Below are 13,837 nucleotides of genomic sequence, written 5' to 3' on the forward strand. Positions count from 1 at the left end.
TTTTTTTCATGACGACCACTAAAAAACAACAGTGTTACCCCTCATGTTTTTTCTCATGACGACCAATAAAAAACGACACTGCTACCCCTTGTGTTTTTTCTCATGATGACCAATAAAAAACGACAGTGTTACCCCTTGTGTTTTTTTTCATGACGACCAATAAAAAACAACAGTGTTACCCCTTGTGTTTTTTTTCATGAGGACCAGAGAAAAACAATAGTGTTACCCCTTATGGTTTTTTTCGTGACGACCAATAAAAAACGACAGTGTTACCCCTCATGTTTCATTTGTTGTTTCATTATGTTTTATTTGATAAATATCGACAGTGTAACCCCTTGTGTATTTTTTCATGACGGCCGATTAAAAACAACAGTGTTACCCCTTATGTTATTTTTCATGACGACCAATAAAAAACGACAGTTTTTTTTTTTTTTTTTTCTACAATGTTACCCCTTATGTTTTTTTTCATGACAACCGTGTTACCCCTTATGTTTTTTTTCATGACGACCAATAAAATAACTACAGTGTTACCCCCTATGTATTATTAGATAAATATCGACAGTGTTACCCCTTGTGTTTATTTCATGACGGCCGATAAAAAACGACAGTGTTACCCCTCATGTTTCATTTGATAAAAACGACAGTGTTACCCCTTATGTTTTTTTTCATGACGACCACTAAAAAACAACAGTGTTACCCCTCATGTTTTTTCTCATGACGACCAATAAAAAACGACACTGCTACCCCTTGTGTTTTTTCTCATGATGACCAATAAAAAACGACAGTGTTACCCCTTGTGTTTTTTTTCATGACGACCAATAAAAAACAACAGTGTTACCCCTTGTGTTTTTTTTCATGAGGACCAGAGAAAAACAACAGTGTTACCCCTTATGGTTTTTTTCGTGACGACCAATAAAAAACGACAGTGTTACCCCTCATGTTTCATTTGTTGTTTCATTATGTTTTATTTGATAAATATCGACAGTGTAACCCCTTGTGTATTTTTTCATGACGGCCGATTAAAAATGGCAGTGTTACCCCTTGTGTTTTTTTTCATGACGACCAATTAAAAACGACAGTGTTACCCCTTATGTTTTTTCTCATGACAACCAATAAAAAACAACAGTGTTACCCATTATGTTTTTCTTCATGACGACCAATAAAAAACGACAGTGTTACCCTTTGTGTTTTTTTTCATGACGACAACAGTGTTACCCCTTAAGTTGTCTTTAATAATGACAAATTACAACAGTGTTACCCCTTTTGAATTTTTTTATGATGGGAAAGATACGACAGTGTTACCCCTTATGCTTTCTTTTTGCCCCGACAGTATTTTATTGCAAAAAAACAAGTGGTACCCTTATGTTTTTCTGTTTGAACGACAAAAAAACGACAGTGTTATCCCTTATGTTTTCTTCGACAACGAGAAAATACGACAGTGTTATCCCTTATGTTATCTTTATTAACGACAAATTACAACAGTGTTACCCCTTTAGATTTTTTTTAGGATGGAAAAAATACGACAGTGACAAATTAAAACAATGTTACCCCTTTAGATTTTTTTTAGGATGAAGAAAATACGACAGTGTTACCCCTTACGTTTTTTTTGGCCGGACAGTATTTTATAGCAAAAAACGACAGTGTTACATCCTTATGTATTTTTTTATTATCGGAAGAAAAACAACATTGTTACCCAATCTTTTTTTTTGGCCCGACTATTTTATTGCAAAAAACTTGTGGTACCCTTATGTTTTTCTTTTCTTACGACAAGAAAACGATAGTGTTATTCCTTATGTTTTCTTCCATAACGACAAAATACGACAGTGTTACCCCTTATGTTTTCTTTCATAACGACAAATTACAACAGCGTTACCCCTTTTGATTTTTTTTAGGATGGAAAAATACGACAGTGTTACCCCTTACGTTTTTTTTTTGGCCCGACAGTATTTTATTGCAAAAAACGACAGTGTTACCCCTTAAGTTTTCTTTCATAACGACAAAATATGACAGTGTTACATCCTTATGTATTTTTTTTATTATTGGAAGAAAAACGACAGTTACCCATTCAGTTTTTTTTTGGCCTGACAGTATTTTATTTAAAAAAACTAGTGGTACCCTTATGTTTTTCTTTTCTAACGACAAAAAAACAACAGTTTTATCCCTTATGTTTTCTCAGAATAACGAAAAAATACGACAGTGTTACCCCTTTTGTTTTCTTACATAATGACAAATTACAACAGTGTCACCCTTTTTGATTTTTTTTAGGATGGAAAAAATACAACAAATACAACAATGGTTACCCAGTGTGGACAGTGTTACCCCTTAGGTTTTTTTTTGGCCTGACAGTATTTAATTGCAAAAAACGAGTGGTACCCTTATGTTTAACGACAAAAAAACGACAGTGTTATCCTTTATGTTTTCTTCCATAACGACAAAATAAGACAGTGTTACCCCTTATGTTTTCTGTCATAACGACAAATTACGATAGTGTTACCCCTTATGTTTATTTTCATGACGGGAAAAAAAAAGACAGTGTTACCCCTCATGTCTTTTTTGGTCCGAAAGTATTTTATTACAAAAAGACGACAGTGGTACCCTTTATGGTGTTTTTTTTTTGAGAGAGACAGAGACAGAATAAGCTTGACCATGCTAGTAGGCCTACCTGGTGGAGTAGAGGGAGGCCCAGCCACTCTGTCTCAACGTGCAGGGCATGCAACGCCTCCTCCTCCCCCTCCCAATGGAGGAGGTGCAGGCTGATGCCAAATAAGGTGGATGCCCAGGGGAAGATGTGCTCGGACAGCAGGTGGGGAATCAGTATTGAGCACGTGGGGTTCAGAGCCCTGAAGGGTGAAGGAGAGGAGAATATATAAATGTCAGTTAGAATGGGGAAAATGTAACCCAATTATTTTGTGTACATTTTGAAATTATTCAGTGCAAATACAATGGGCAGGCCACCTAGGTTTAGTATTGAGTTGCTCTTTAAAGCTAGGGTACATCATTTGGAGGAAGCAGCCAAAATAAGCTTATATTAAGTATCCAAGTATCCAAAGGAAAGACTCTCCAATTCTTTTTTTGGCCAGAGCTTTTGAATTATTGCTTGCTGTCAGGACGTTATGAGAATTTAACAAATGGGCGAAAAAAAAGTGAAAATAAATTGCTTACTGTAGCTTTAATGCAATTACACATATCTACAGTAGCTATGTATCTTTATATATATGAATATATATGTATGTATATATATATATGTTTTTTGAGACATTAAGTCTAACGTCTAATGCCAATGTTAGCTACCGTGGACTCATTTCTTGGGTTAAAGGCCTGTTTTTACCCACCCGCTGATCCAGACGTTAAGCGGTTGGCGTAGGCTAGCTTGGAGCTTCTTTTCCTCCCTCCAAATCTCCTCCATCTCGCGGGTCTCCACGGCGATCTTCAGCATCATGTCTGTCGACATGTCTGACATCACACCATAGTATTCCTGCCCAAGGGTGGACAACACACGTATTTTATATGTAGACCCACACGGTTAGCATTAGCTTTCTGGGAGTCCTTCTGTATGTTTTCACATAAGCATTAGCTTGTAGTGTCTTGGGTTTACATTTATGACTTTATCGGTTCCACTGGATTGATCGACTCATGGATAGGAACATTTAATCTTGGGACAGATGTAGTTTAGATATTTCTTTTTTTTTAAAGAGTAAATAGCTGCAGTAGGACAGTTACGCCAGTCAACTATTTAGTAGACACTTTTAATTTAAAGCGACTGGCTTGAAAATACCTATATATAGGCTAGGTTAGGCTGTTAAACCTTAAACCAGAACTTTTCAGCTGGGCATCGAACACCCGGTTCAACACGATTCTGCTTCTATCTAACCATGTCCAGTATTACATTTAATATTACATAATGGCTTTTACTGCAACAAGACAACGGCCATAAATACAATTGGTAAAGCTGCAAGTGGAGCCAAGGCCATTTCCGTTTTGGCTTGTTTACCCATTGGCGGCCTCTAGCGGCGCGCGGTGTTACTACATCCGGGCGCGTTTTAATCCTGAGAAACTACCTAGTTCAGGAACGTGACATAACGTCATTTTAGGCACCTCGACCCCTACACTGTGTGGTCAACCTACATGGCAGTGCTCCAGGAAGTCAGCCAGACCCCCCACCAACATCCCTTTGCCCCCGCGGTCCAGAAGTTCACGCCACACCAGCGGGGACTCGCTGTGTCGCCATCCGTGTGATCGACAGGTGACGTCCAACCATTCCTGGAGGGGGACGGGGACATCGTGGAATTACTAGTCAACCACAGAAAGTGTGATTTCTTTAACATGTAGGCCTATGAGTACGTTGTGATGTTTAATAGGTTAAATGAGCCAGGGGTGACCTCCCACTCGTCTGGCGCGACGAGGATCTTGTGGATCCGGAAGTAGGGTAGGGATCCCTGGAGTTGATCCCCTAGATTCTCGGCTTTGGCGAAGTGAGGACAGTCGGCTTTCCCTTTAGTTGGGAGTGGGGAAAGTTGCAGAAGAAATTACTAAGTTAGGTTTAGTTGTGTTTTCTAGCATATCGTAACGTTGTATTAAAAGCCAAGCCTTACCAGCGAGCACAAACCGCGCCATGGTTTGGACGCGTCCGTTGCTAGGAAACCAGAGGTATTGCTTGGAAACCGGCAGTGTGGTTGCTAGGAAACCAGCGGGTGTTAAATTGTCTCCATGAGAAGGAGAAACATAATAAATGTAAAACTATGCTACTATTAAAACAGTTAGCCCCCGCAGGGTGGTTAAGTTATTTAAATAAAGTATGGATTATGGAGTATGGATTGAAATGTAGGCATCTGCAGTATCTTCAATACAAAAGATTTGTAAAACCATTCGTAATAGGAAACAATTAAAAAACAAAAGACAAGCTGTTTAATATGACTTTATTACTTAGCCTGTATATTATTTGTGACCAACCTTGACATAAAAGGTCGCAAAGAGGTCATTCAGAGGCAGTATGGTTTCATGGTCGGAGAACACAAAAAATCTTAAATACAAGTAACGTTAGGCATGAGATACTTAAAACAAATGAGTCTAATAAAAAAAACAAAAGTGAGACACCTGTAAAACCATCTCACTTTGTTAATAAAAAAAGTAATATCCTACATTAAACCTTCGATTTATTTGCCAACGTATTTGCTACCGTTAAGTGTGTGCATGGCACATTGCACCCCCCCCCCCCCCCCCCCCCCCCCCCAAGCATAAATAAACAACATGAGAGTCCTACTCCCAGCTCAGCCAATCAGAGTCCAGGCGTTGCTCCGATCCTCTACCCTGTCAACAAAAGGTAATAATAAATACATTTGAAATGTAGCGTCGACTGAGCGACAATTTCCTATATATATTTTTTTTTTAGCAAAGACTTAATAAATTAAACGTCGGCTACAATGTACATTCAGCTGCACATGCTAAAAGTCCCGCCTCCTCCTGTTGCCGTGGCGATGTAAACAGCCAGGCCCGTTGGTTGGTTGTCCTGCTCTCCGTCGTTAAGGAACCGGCGGCGTGACTCTCCGGGCGTCTCAAGGAGTAGGTGGAGGAGTCAGAGCACACACGGAGGGCGACGGGTGTAGCAAACATGGCCACCTGCTTTGACCTTTGACCTATGACCCCCGGGGGAAGCCTCAGGGAGTACCGGGGCGAACGGACGTCCTGCTTCATGGCACCGTGTTAGTCATGTGACCGCTGCGTCACAGGGGTCCCAGTGTCACGTTAGAGAGTCGGGTTACGTTGACATAAGGGGGGAGGGAGGAGAGACGAGGAGGGGAGGGGGGGGGGGGTGGGGGAGACAAAGATGGCGTTCGTCCTCAGCTCCACAGGAAGTTCGGCGGCGGGTACCCAAACAGCAGGAAGTCCCCCTGGTAGCGCGCGTACAGCTTCCGCACCTCGGCGCCGCTGACGCCCGCAAAGTACTGCTCCACCTTGGTGCGGTTGTAGCGCGTGATCCCGGGCGGGATGGCCGGGTACTCCACCAGGGCCTCCACGCCGGCCCCCCGCAGGATGTGGGGGACGTCGCGCTCCAGCGTCTCGTGGTGGCCCACGGCGCTGTAGCCGATCTGGCAGGGCGCGCACAGCTCCGAGTACGTGGCCCAGTGGATCACCGCCTCGCCGAACTCGTAGTCCAGGTGGCGCCGGCGGCCGTCCGTGTCGCCGAGGTAGCGGACGAACTCGCGGAAGCGCAGGCCGGCGGCGGGCGCGGTGGCGCCGGCGGCCACGCGCCGGTCGCGGCGGTAGCGGCGGATGATGGCGGGCGCGATCTCCGTCTTGTACCAGGGCTCGAAGCGCGGGTTCTCCACGAACTTGTCCTTGAAGGCCGAGATGAGCCGCTCGAAGGGGTCCCGCACGATCAGGAACTTGAAGTAGAGGCGGAGCCTGAGAGGAAGAGGAAGACCGGGAGGGGGATGAAGAGAGACGACGGGGAAATAATCGATTTGCGATTATTTCGACCAATATCGCGATTGCGATTTTTGTGCGGAAGTTTTATTTTTATAGTTCCTTATGTTCTGTGTTATTCACTAAACACAGGCAATAAATCAATCTATAGTCTGACCAACACAACATTGGAAGCAGTCAATATATAAACGGCTCTTTCGTTTAGGCCAGGCCTATATATGTTGAGATTAATCGATGCATGAATTGATATAACTATAATATATTCATTTAACTGTTGAATTGTAAAAGAAAAATAAATACTAAATAAAAATACTAAATAAAAAATATATTTTTTAGTCGCAGCCTTTGCAATTTGCAAATCGCGTTCTATTACATGCGATGTTGGTTTGAATTTGATTAATGGTTCAGCCCGGGTCAGGACTGTGTGGTGCTATGCTCTTAAACCCCCCCCCCTCGTCACCTCTCACTGATCTCCGACGGCGTGAAGGACGAGAGGCGCCTCAGGTGGTTCTTATCGTGGCGGTGGACGATGTCCTCCGGAACCTCGTCCACCGTGGGGTAGTCGCCTGAGACAGACAGACAGACAGACAGACAGACAGACAGACGGGCAGATAGAGAGACAGACAGACAGACAGAGAGAGAGGAAGACAGAGAGACAGACAGACATTATGGAGGCAGACATACAGACAGACGGAAAAACAGAGACAAACCGAGAGAGAAAGACAGAGAGGAAGACAGACAGAGAGACAGAGACACATTCAATGAGAATATAAAAAAGCAGATTTCAATGTAAAAAGTTAATTGTTAATTCAAAAACCGTCGAGTGATCGATGATCGTCTCTTAACGAGCAAAAGCACACCTACAAGATTACAGAGCACTCGAACATAAGTTTGTGTGTACAGGACTAAAGCTCCACGAATGGGATGTGAACAAACGAAGGAGGGCCTGTAGCCTGCGCAGCCGCTGTGTCCGGCGGCCTGACGCACCGTTGAGCACGATGAGGACCTTCTTCCACTGGGTGTTGCCCACTTTGGGGGTCTGGCAGAAGAGGATCTTGTGTTTGTCGCAGACGAAGATGCGGTCCATGACGAACTTGTTGACGGGGTCGCGCGTCTTGCCGCTGGCGTTCTTGCAGACCGCCGACAGCAGCTCCAGACGCTTCTCCGACACGTCCAGCCAGTCGGTCGCCGAGGGCAACGGCGAAGGCTGAAAGCGGAGTGTCACAGTTTAAAACACAAAGTGTTGTCACCGAAAAGTCCATGTATATGGGGGGGGGGGGAGGGGGCCCTGCACGACTAATCTGATCAAAATCACGATTCTAGGTTCATAACTCTATACGATCTCATTTCTAAATGACAACGGTTCTGCTGCGTTTTCATTAAAGGACGTAAGCTGCAGCAAAACAACAATTCTACTCTCCCCCTCAACAAATGACAACATGGGGTTACACCATGTGATGCGGGAAAACAGGAACGTTCCCTTTCTCAGCCAGCCATCATATTTTTTGTTTGGGTTTCCTTCTGTATCAGGTCAATGAGCGCAATAGAAACATTTATGGAAAATGAATGCTCTGAAACATGATCTCAATTCCTAAGAAAGAAAATCGTGGTGGAAAGAAAAACAGTGCAGCCCTAGCACACATCAGTGAAGACATTTGTGCAAACTGTTTACGATACAATTATGGATACGGATTTGTTCCTTGAAGTTAAATTTGGAGAATGCTGTGATGTTCAGTTATGTGCGGTGGGTGTCAAAAAAATTATAGATTAAAGTGTAATTACCAGATTGGTTGTTACACTCACAGCAGGCACTTCTGGACCAGGCAGAGGGGTCGCCACGACCACCTTGTTTCCCAGTACGGGCACTGGCAGTGTCCCACTCTGTGCAATCGACTTCTCCCCATAGTCTGAGAAGACAATCCACCGGTATACAACAATTACTGCGGAAGGTATTTGATCGGTTCAACCCAGCCGTGATACAATAGATCGTCTCGCCAAGCTTACCGTCGGTGGTCCTGAAGGAGATGAACTTGCTGGCGAACATGAGGATAAGAAGGACCCAGCCGCAGGCCCCGAGCAGCAGCCAGCGGTGCCGCATCGTCTGGGACATCACCGGACGGCCATGGAGCCCCCCAACCCGATCTAGAGCACTTAACACGCCGCGGGAGAGGCGTGGTGTTGAGTCGGTGTCGCCATTTGGGACCAAATGGGTGGACTTACTTGGTGCTGATTGCTTGGACAACATGCAACACAACGGGCAGTGTATGCCAAGAGGGAAGAAGCAGTGCATGCAGGGTAAGGAAGTATGATAGAGTCACACGCAGATGAGGGAATCATGTAACATTTAGTGGTGATCTGACACCCAAGAGCCTGGGTTGGGAGAGGAGCGGGTCGCTGGCGGGGGGGGGGGGGGGGCGGAGCAGGCGAGGCGGGAGACCGTATGATAAGAGATGCCATGCTCGAAGGGACACGTCACCCCGAAGGTGGGTACGGTAACATTTTAATCTAAATCAATGGTATATTTATTACAGTGTGTATACAAGCTCACATATTACTCCTACCTCTAGCAGAGTACTTCCGGTCCAGCGTGTTTACATCCGGCCAAACCTCTCTGGAGGATTCCGGGGAGAAACAAGGCTGGCCTTTTGGGTCCGGGTTTGGAATATTATAGAATATATTTAATATTTTTTATCCCGCGAAAGTTGTAAAGCTTGAATTTAGTTTCACGATCTCTAACAGTAACAACGGGGAGGCCAAATTTACGAAATAACTGCAGGCACATCATTTCTCAGCCTAACGTTACGCACCATTGGCCCAAATCCGTGCATTATCGCATGAAACCATAAAATGCTAATTCAGGCCCTGGAGACACTTGCTATTTAAATAGGTGTTAACATTCCATGATCGTGGATTCAGATGAAACTGGTATATTTCTCTCAATCATATCAGGGGTTCTTTGTCACCATCTGGTGGCAGTGTGTTACAATGGCGACAGTTTGGCTTGACCCGTCATTCAATGTCTATTCGCCCTGCCCATGTAATAGAGGTTTCGGGTTAATAATGTACATTTGGTTCTCAATATAGCAAGTGCTTTGTGTTTCATCATGTTATAGTCAAGTTGACAATGGATCTATTCATTTATTTGGGGATTTCGAAACCCATCTCTACAATGTATTCAGTGCTAACACATTAATCAACACACATTTCCTGTTCCAACTCCATGGAACAAAAGCGTTCTGATGAACATGCAACAAACACCATCATTCTATTGTTTCTCATAGCCCCAATGCATAAATGTTTTGTGTCGTTTCCTGGTCCAATGAGACCATTGTTGATGAATTCTTGGTGGAGAATTAAAGAGACAAGAGAAAAGGTTTGTTTTTACAATTTTATTCCACTCTTAGAGGGGACACTTAGTTCTCATCCACGTTGACTGTCTGAAGTCCTGTAGCACGAAAAAGAAGAAGAAGAGGGCATTAAAAACAGTTCACATCATTCAGGAAAAAGTTAAACTACTAAAATAAGAAGCTGAATACAGCTCAGACTGCTTTTGGCGAGGACCGTTCAAGAATCATGCAAGGGCTGCTCCATAATGTTCTTTTTTAAAATCATAGACCCGATTATTCAAACGAATATTTTTGATTTTGAAAACATGATGCATGAAACAAAAACAAAACTTTCATCTCGATTTAATTAGTTTCGAGATCGTTTGACCCCAAAAAAAATTGAAATCATGATCAAAATTCAACCAAGCCCTACATCAGGCCGACGTATGGTTGAATACAACGCAGTGTTCCAGGTTACCGGCGCTCACCTTTGCATGTGGTGACTGGGACGTACGTGACCAGGGTGTACAGTTTGTTGGGAGAGTCCTCATCCTCGTTACGCTTCCTGGACAGGCGCACGCGGAGCCTGTAGGGCACGTTCCTGATGACGGGCAGACACAGGTTAACCTCAAGAACACCGAGCACGGAGCACATCTAATCCCTGAGCAGTGTCGGGGACGTCTTCTATCCACAAATACTAAATCATAACAATTCCATTAATTGTGCCACAAACTACAAACAGATCATTTGAATACTTTTGGGATATACTCCACACTATAGGAAATACTTTTAATATTACTCCATGTATTTATCTGTGCTTCGATGTCCTAGGGCTGGTTTTAACCATTTAAGTCCAGAAGACACAAGCTGTTGCCCCATAGCCAGCACAGTGGAAGTCAAGCAGAGTCTCTCAACATATAAATGCCTCCCAGAAAGCCAAGGGACAATTCTGCCCCTTTAAATGTGCAATTAGATAAATCAGACGTATTCGCAACACTGCACACAACATTAAGAGTTAATGCGGGATTAAGATGACCCGATTGGGTAAACCTACTGCATTAAACCAACGGTAGTCGCGGCACGCGTTTGCCTACGTTGTACTCTACGCAACATGTTTTAACTTATCCATGCTTTGAAATAACTACATTTGATTTCTGAAATGCAATGGGAAGCAGGTTCCATCCGTCACTTAGCACAAGATCGGAAGCCTTTTTAAAAGATATCTTTGAATGTGTTATACTTTAGATATACCTCGTTCGTCAGAATCAAGTGAATATTCAAGTTCAGTAGAATTATAGTGTGAATATTGTCACCCTAGGCTCATCCATGGTTAACAAACCGGGCCACGTTAAGAAATAGCACCCCTAATACACCAAGTCCAACTCGGGTACGCAACTAGGCGAAGTAGGCTCCACCTGAGGCAGATAGCAACAAACCCCCTCCTAAGCTACACACCGACTCCACAACAAACGCCCCTGGCTGGGTTTAAAGGCCCAAACTACACTCCTGCTATGGAGGGCTCCACGGGGACCAGTGACCCTCCCAGGCCGGCTCCTCACCTCACACCCTTGGTCCACACGGCCTTGTTGAGGCGGGTGTCCACACGGACGTCTGGGGTTCCCATCTCCTTCACTGCGAACTTGCGGATCTCCTTGATGGCGCGAGGGGCCCTCTTCTTGAAACTCCTGGAAAGGCACGGGGAGAAGGGACGTGGTTAGCGGGCAACCTCATCTGGGATCCGGCAGTCCTGAAGATTAACTTTAATTCACTGCTGCTAGACGGCAGTCCTAAAGAGTAACCTTTGTACTTGATTCTGCTAGCAGGGTTTGAATTCACTGTCAATATCCAGTTAAATCAGATTTGTGATCTGAAAGTCTGATTTGTAAAACTATGGGAAAACACCATGCACGGTTAACAGCTTCCCAGACTGAACAACCACAAAAAAAGCTAGTATTTAAATATATACATCGTCAAATAGAGAATAAATACTGTAGTTCCCAGTAGACACGGTTAGTATTCGTGATGACCATTCTAAATCGTACAATTATTAAATAAACGCTAAGAAAAGACATCACTCATGCAGTGAACTAATCAATGTATTGTAAAGCAGAATCAAAGGTGGAATTATATCACATCACTGGAGATAGTATATCCCTGGTGTACAGTCGTATTCCAGTTTCCTATACATCTGTTGTGTTGACATGCAGCGGTAACTCACACGCCATGGATGCGCTTGTGGATGTTGATGGTGTACTCTCTGGTGACCACCTCGTTGATGGCTGAACGCCCCTTTTTCTTCTCACCTTTCTTTGTTGGGGCCATCTGAGAGGAACAGAAAGGGGAGATTAATGCAATGCTAAATTATTTCAATGTACATTGTGAGTGCATGCGAGTACGCGTGTGTAGAAATGAATCCAAAGTCGATGGCCGTTCCGTTTCATGTGTGAATGAAAACCAAACTACAGCACACGCCAAATGCTTAGGTTATTTTCAAAGCTTTATAACAATCATGTTAGACGTAACATTTGGTAAGTTAAACGCGTTGAAAAACGTAAATACAACCAAGCCCGGTCCGCCGAGCTCCCTCCGGACCGTGCAACTCAGACGTCGACCCTTTCCTACTTTAGTTATGTTTTTAAGTTTAGAAACGGGTTCATAATGCAACACCGATGAATATTAGACATCGGAGTTTATATACATGTGAAAAAGTGACAGATTGACACATTATACACAGCAGGATGGCTTTAGATTGTTCAAATATAAATCCGGAGAAAATACTCACTTCGGCTTGAATTTGAAGCGGAAGTTGGAAGGAAATATCATCCGCCGAGCATCCTGGGTAATGGATTTCGGTCCGTTTTAAATGCTCTCCGCAGGAACAGAAGAATAGCTTAGTTCCTACTACAAAATGTTTACATGCACAGCGAAATACAGTGCAGTTTAATAACCATTCTTCACCATAGAAGGCGTTCGTATTGATAAAAAAATATATATATTGAAAGGAATTTATATTTATGTATCGACCATTTATATTTAGAACAGTAAAACTCGGGACACTAGGGCAGGATCTTCTTTTTCTACCAGCATTATTCCTTCTCGAACTTTATAGCTACTTGCATATTACTTTAATTTTCTGTACTATACGACTGGTTTCGGAAGAAACACTTTATATATTCCCAAACTCACCGTATTCCCAATTCAGGCTTCTTGGTTAATTTGTGCTAAAAATAAAGGCATACAGATATTACTTGGGAACCCTGACTACATTAAAAATACAAACAAATAAATTACACATTAACACTTTTGAAAACATGGTTTCCCTGATAAACGTATATATTGATGTACATTTAAAAAACGAATCATGATTTATTCCAAGTTACTAAAAAACGGTCAAAAAGGCAAGGCTTTGTAATAACGGATTATGATTGACAAATAAATCGTGTCTTTACTGTACAAACACCACCTTGATGCCAGTGATGCTCTAACTGATGGGCCAGTTTATCATCTTTCCACTCCAAGATTATTTCCCCAGGTCAGTGTCTCTTCCTGCTAAGCATGCAATGCCTGCTTCCCAATCACTCACAACTTTGTCCAGGGCCACCATGATGTACTGAGGAAATGAAGGTTCACTATCTAACCCCTCTTCAATGTGTTCATTCCCGTTTCTCAGGCACCAAAAAGCAATACATGTCAGTGCTCATAAGTGCGATGAATAATGCACCGTTATTCTTAGTAGGGTGTTTTGTTGATATGTTGGAGGTGGTGGTGGCTCTTTACTGGAAGATCCAAAATGGCAACACTGAGTAGTCAGCCCCACCGTCTCTACTGTGGGGTGGGGGTTCAGCCATCTCGGATCTGTTGCAAAGTCATTGCCAAGCCATTCATAATAAACACATTAGACAAGCACATAGGGACAAGCAGCTAGTATGAATAATGGTAAGACAAAAAAATAAATACATTCAGGCAGAGAATGGCTTGCCAGTGCTTATTTGAGGGGAGCGATGAAGTTCACCCGGGGTACCCTTGTTCATGGGTTCGTTCATCAGTTCAACAAAGACCATAATACTTAAATGAAGCTCATCTTTCCA

General features: G+C 43.3%; 3 protein-coding genes across 4 annotated transcripts in view; all 3 read right to left on the reverse strand.

Moving 5' to 3' along the window:
- Window positions 1-5,691, reverse strand: part of mdh1b (malate dehydrogenase 1B, NAD (soluble)) — a 23,647-nt gene extending 17,956 nt beyond the window's left edge. The window contains exons 1-5 of the mRNA XM_030353605.1: window positions 5,541-5,691; window positions 4,380-4,492; window positions 4,126-4,260; window positions 3,333-3,475; window positions 2,663-2,840 (exon numbers count right to left, since the gene is read on the reverse strand). Coding sequence (XP_030209465.1) covers window positions 2,663-2,840; window positions 3,333-3,475; window positions 4,126-4,260; window positions 4,380-4,492; window positions 5,541-5,691 — 720 coding nt within the window. The remainder of the gene's footprint in view (window positions 1-2,662; window positions 2,841-3,332; window positions 3,476-4,125; window positions 4,261-4,379; window positions 4,493-5,540) is intronic.
- Window positions 4,900-9,065, reverse strand: LOC115541594 (carbohydrate sulfotransferase 10). 2 transcript variants are annotated; one of them, XM_030353387.1, is made up of 6 exons: window positions 8,985-9,065; window positions 8,428-8,573; window positions 8,206-8,330; window positions 7,411-7,630; window positions 6,884-6,989; window positions 4,900-6,402 (listed from the first exon to the last, which is right to left on the reverse strand). In XM_030353387.1, the coding sequence occupies exons 2-6, from the start codon at window positions 8,531-8,533 to the stop codon at window positions 5,838-5,840; spliced, it is 1,122 nt and encodes a 373-aa protein (XP_030209247.1). In that variant the 5' UTR covers window positions 8,534-8,573; window positions 8,985-9,065; the 3' UTR covers window positions 4,900-5,837. The 2 variants fall into 2 exon arrangements, with proteins under 2 accessions (XP_030209247.1, XP_030209246.1); XM_030353386.1 differs by lacking the exon at window positions 8,985-9,065 and having other exon boundaries at window positions 8,428-8,978.
- Window positions 9,066-9,797: 732 nt separating this feature from the next.
- LOC115541599 (60S ribosomal protein L31) lies at window positions 9,798-12,631 on the reverse strand. The gene is made up of 5 exons (XM_030353394.1): window positions 12,532-12,631; window positions 11,968-12,071; window positions 11,309-11,434; window positions 10,238-10,350; window positions 9,798-9,868 (listed from the first exon to the last, which is right to left on the reverse strand). Exons 2-5 carry the CDS (start codon window positions 12,069-12,071, stop codon window positions 9,837-9,839), a joined length of 375 nt encoding a protein of 124 aa, XP_030209254.1. The 5' UTR covers window positions 12,532-12,631; the 3' UTR covers window positions 9,798-9,836.
- Window positions 12,632-13,837: the final 1,206 nt, after the last annotated feature.

This window comes from Gadus morhua, chromosome 4, assembly GCF_902167405.1.
Source record: "Gadus morhua chromosome 4, gadMor3.0, whole genome shotgun sequence".
Taxonomy (NCBI): domain Eukaryota; kingdom Metazoa; phylum Chordata; class Actinopteri; order Gadiformes; family Gadidae; genus Gadus; species Gadus morhua.

Excerpts from the sequence above, each read along its gene's own strand:
- LOC115541594 (XM_030353386.1), bottom strand. The coding sequence starts at position 8,713 with ATGCACTGCTTCTTCCCTCTTGGCATACACTGCCCGTTGTGTTGCATG. Across the intron at positions 6,990-7,410 it reads GGTCCTCATCGTGCTCAACG|GCGACTACCCCACGGTGGAC; the intron begins GTGCGTCAGGCC and ends TGTCTGTCTCAG. Across the intron at positions 6,403-6,883 it reads CCGTCGGAGATCAGTGAGAG|GCTCCGCCTCTACTTCAAGT; the intron begins GTGACGAGGGGG and ends TCTTCCTCTCAG.
- LOC115541599 (XM_030353394.1), bottom strand. The coding sequence starts at position 12,071 with ATGGCCCCAACAAAGAAAGGTGAGAAGAAAAAGGGGCGTTCAGCCATC. Across the intron at positions 11,435-11,967 it reads CACAAGCGCATCCATGGCGT|GAGTTTCAAGAAGAGGGCCC; the intron begins GTGAGTTACCGC and ends GTGCCTTTCCAG. Across the intron at positions 9,869-10,237 it reads CCCAGTCACCACATGCAAAG|GACTTCAGACAGTCAACGTG; the intron begins GTGAGCGCCGGT and ends TTCGTGCTACAG.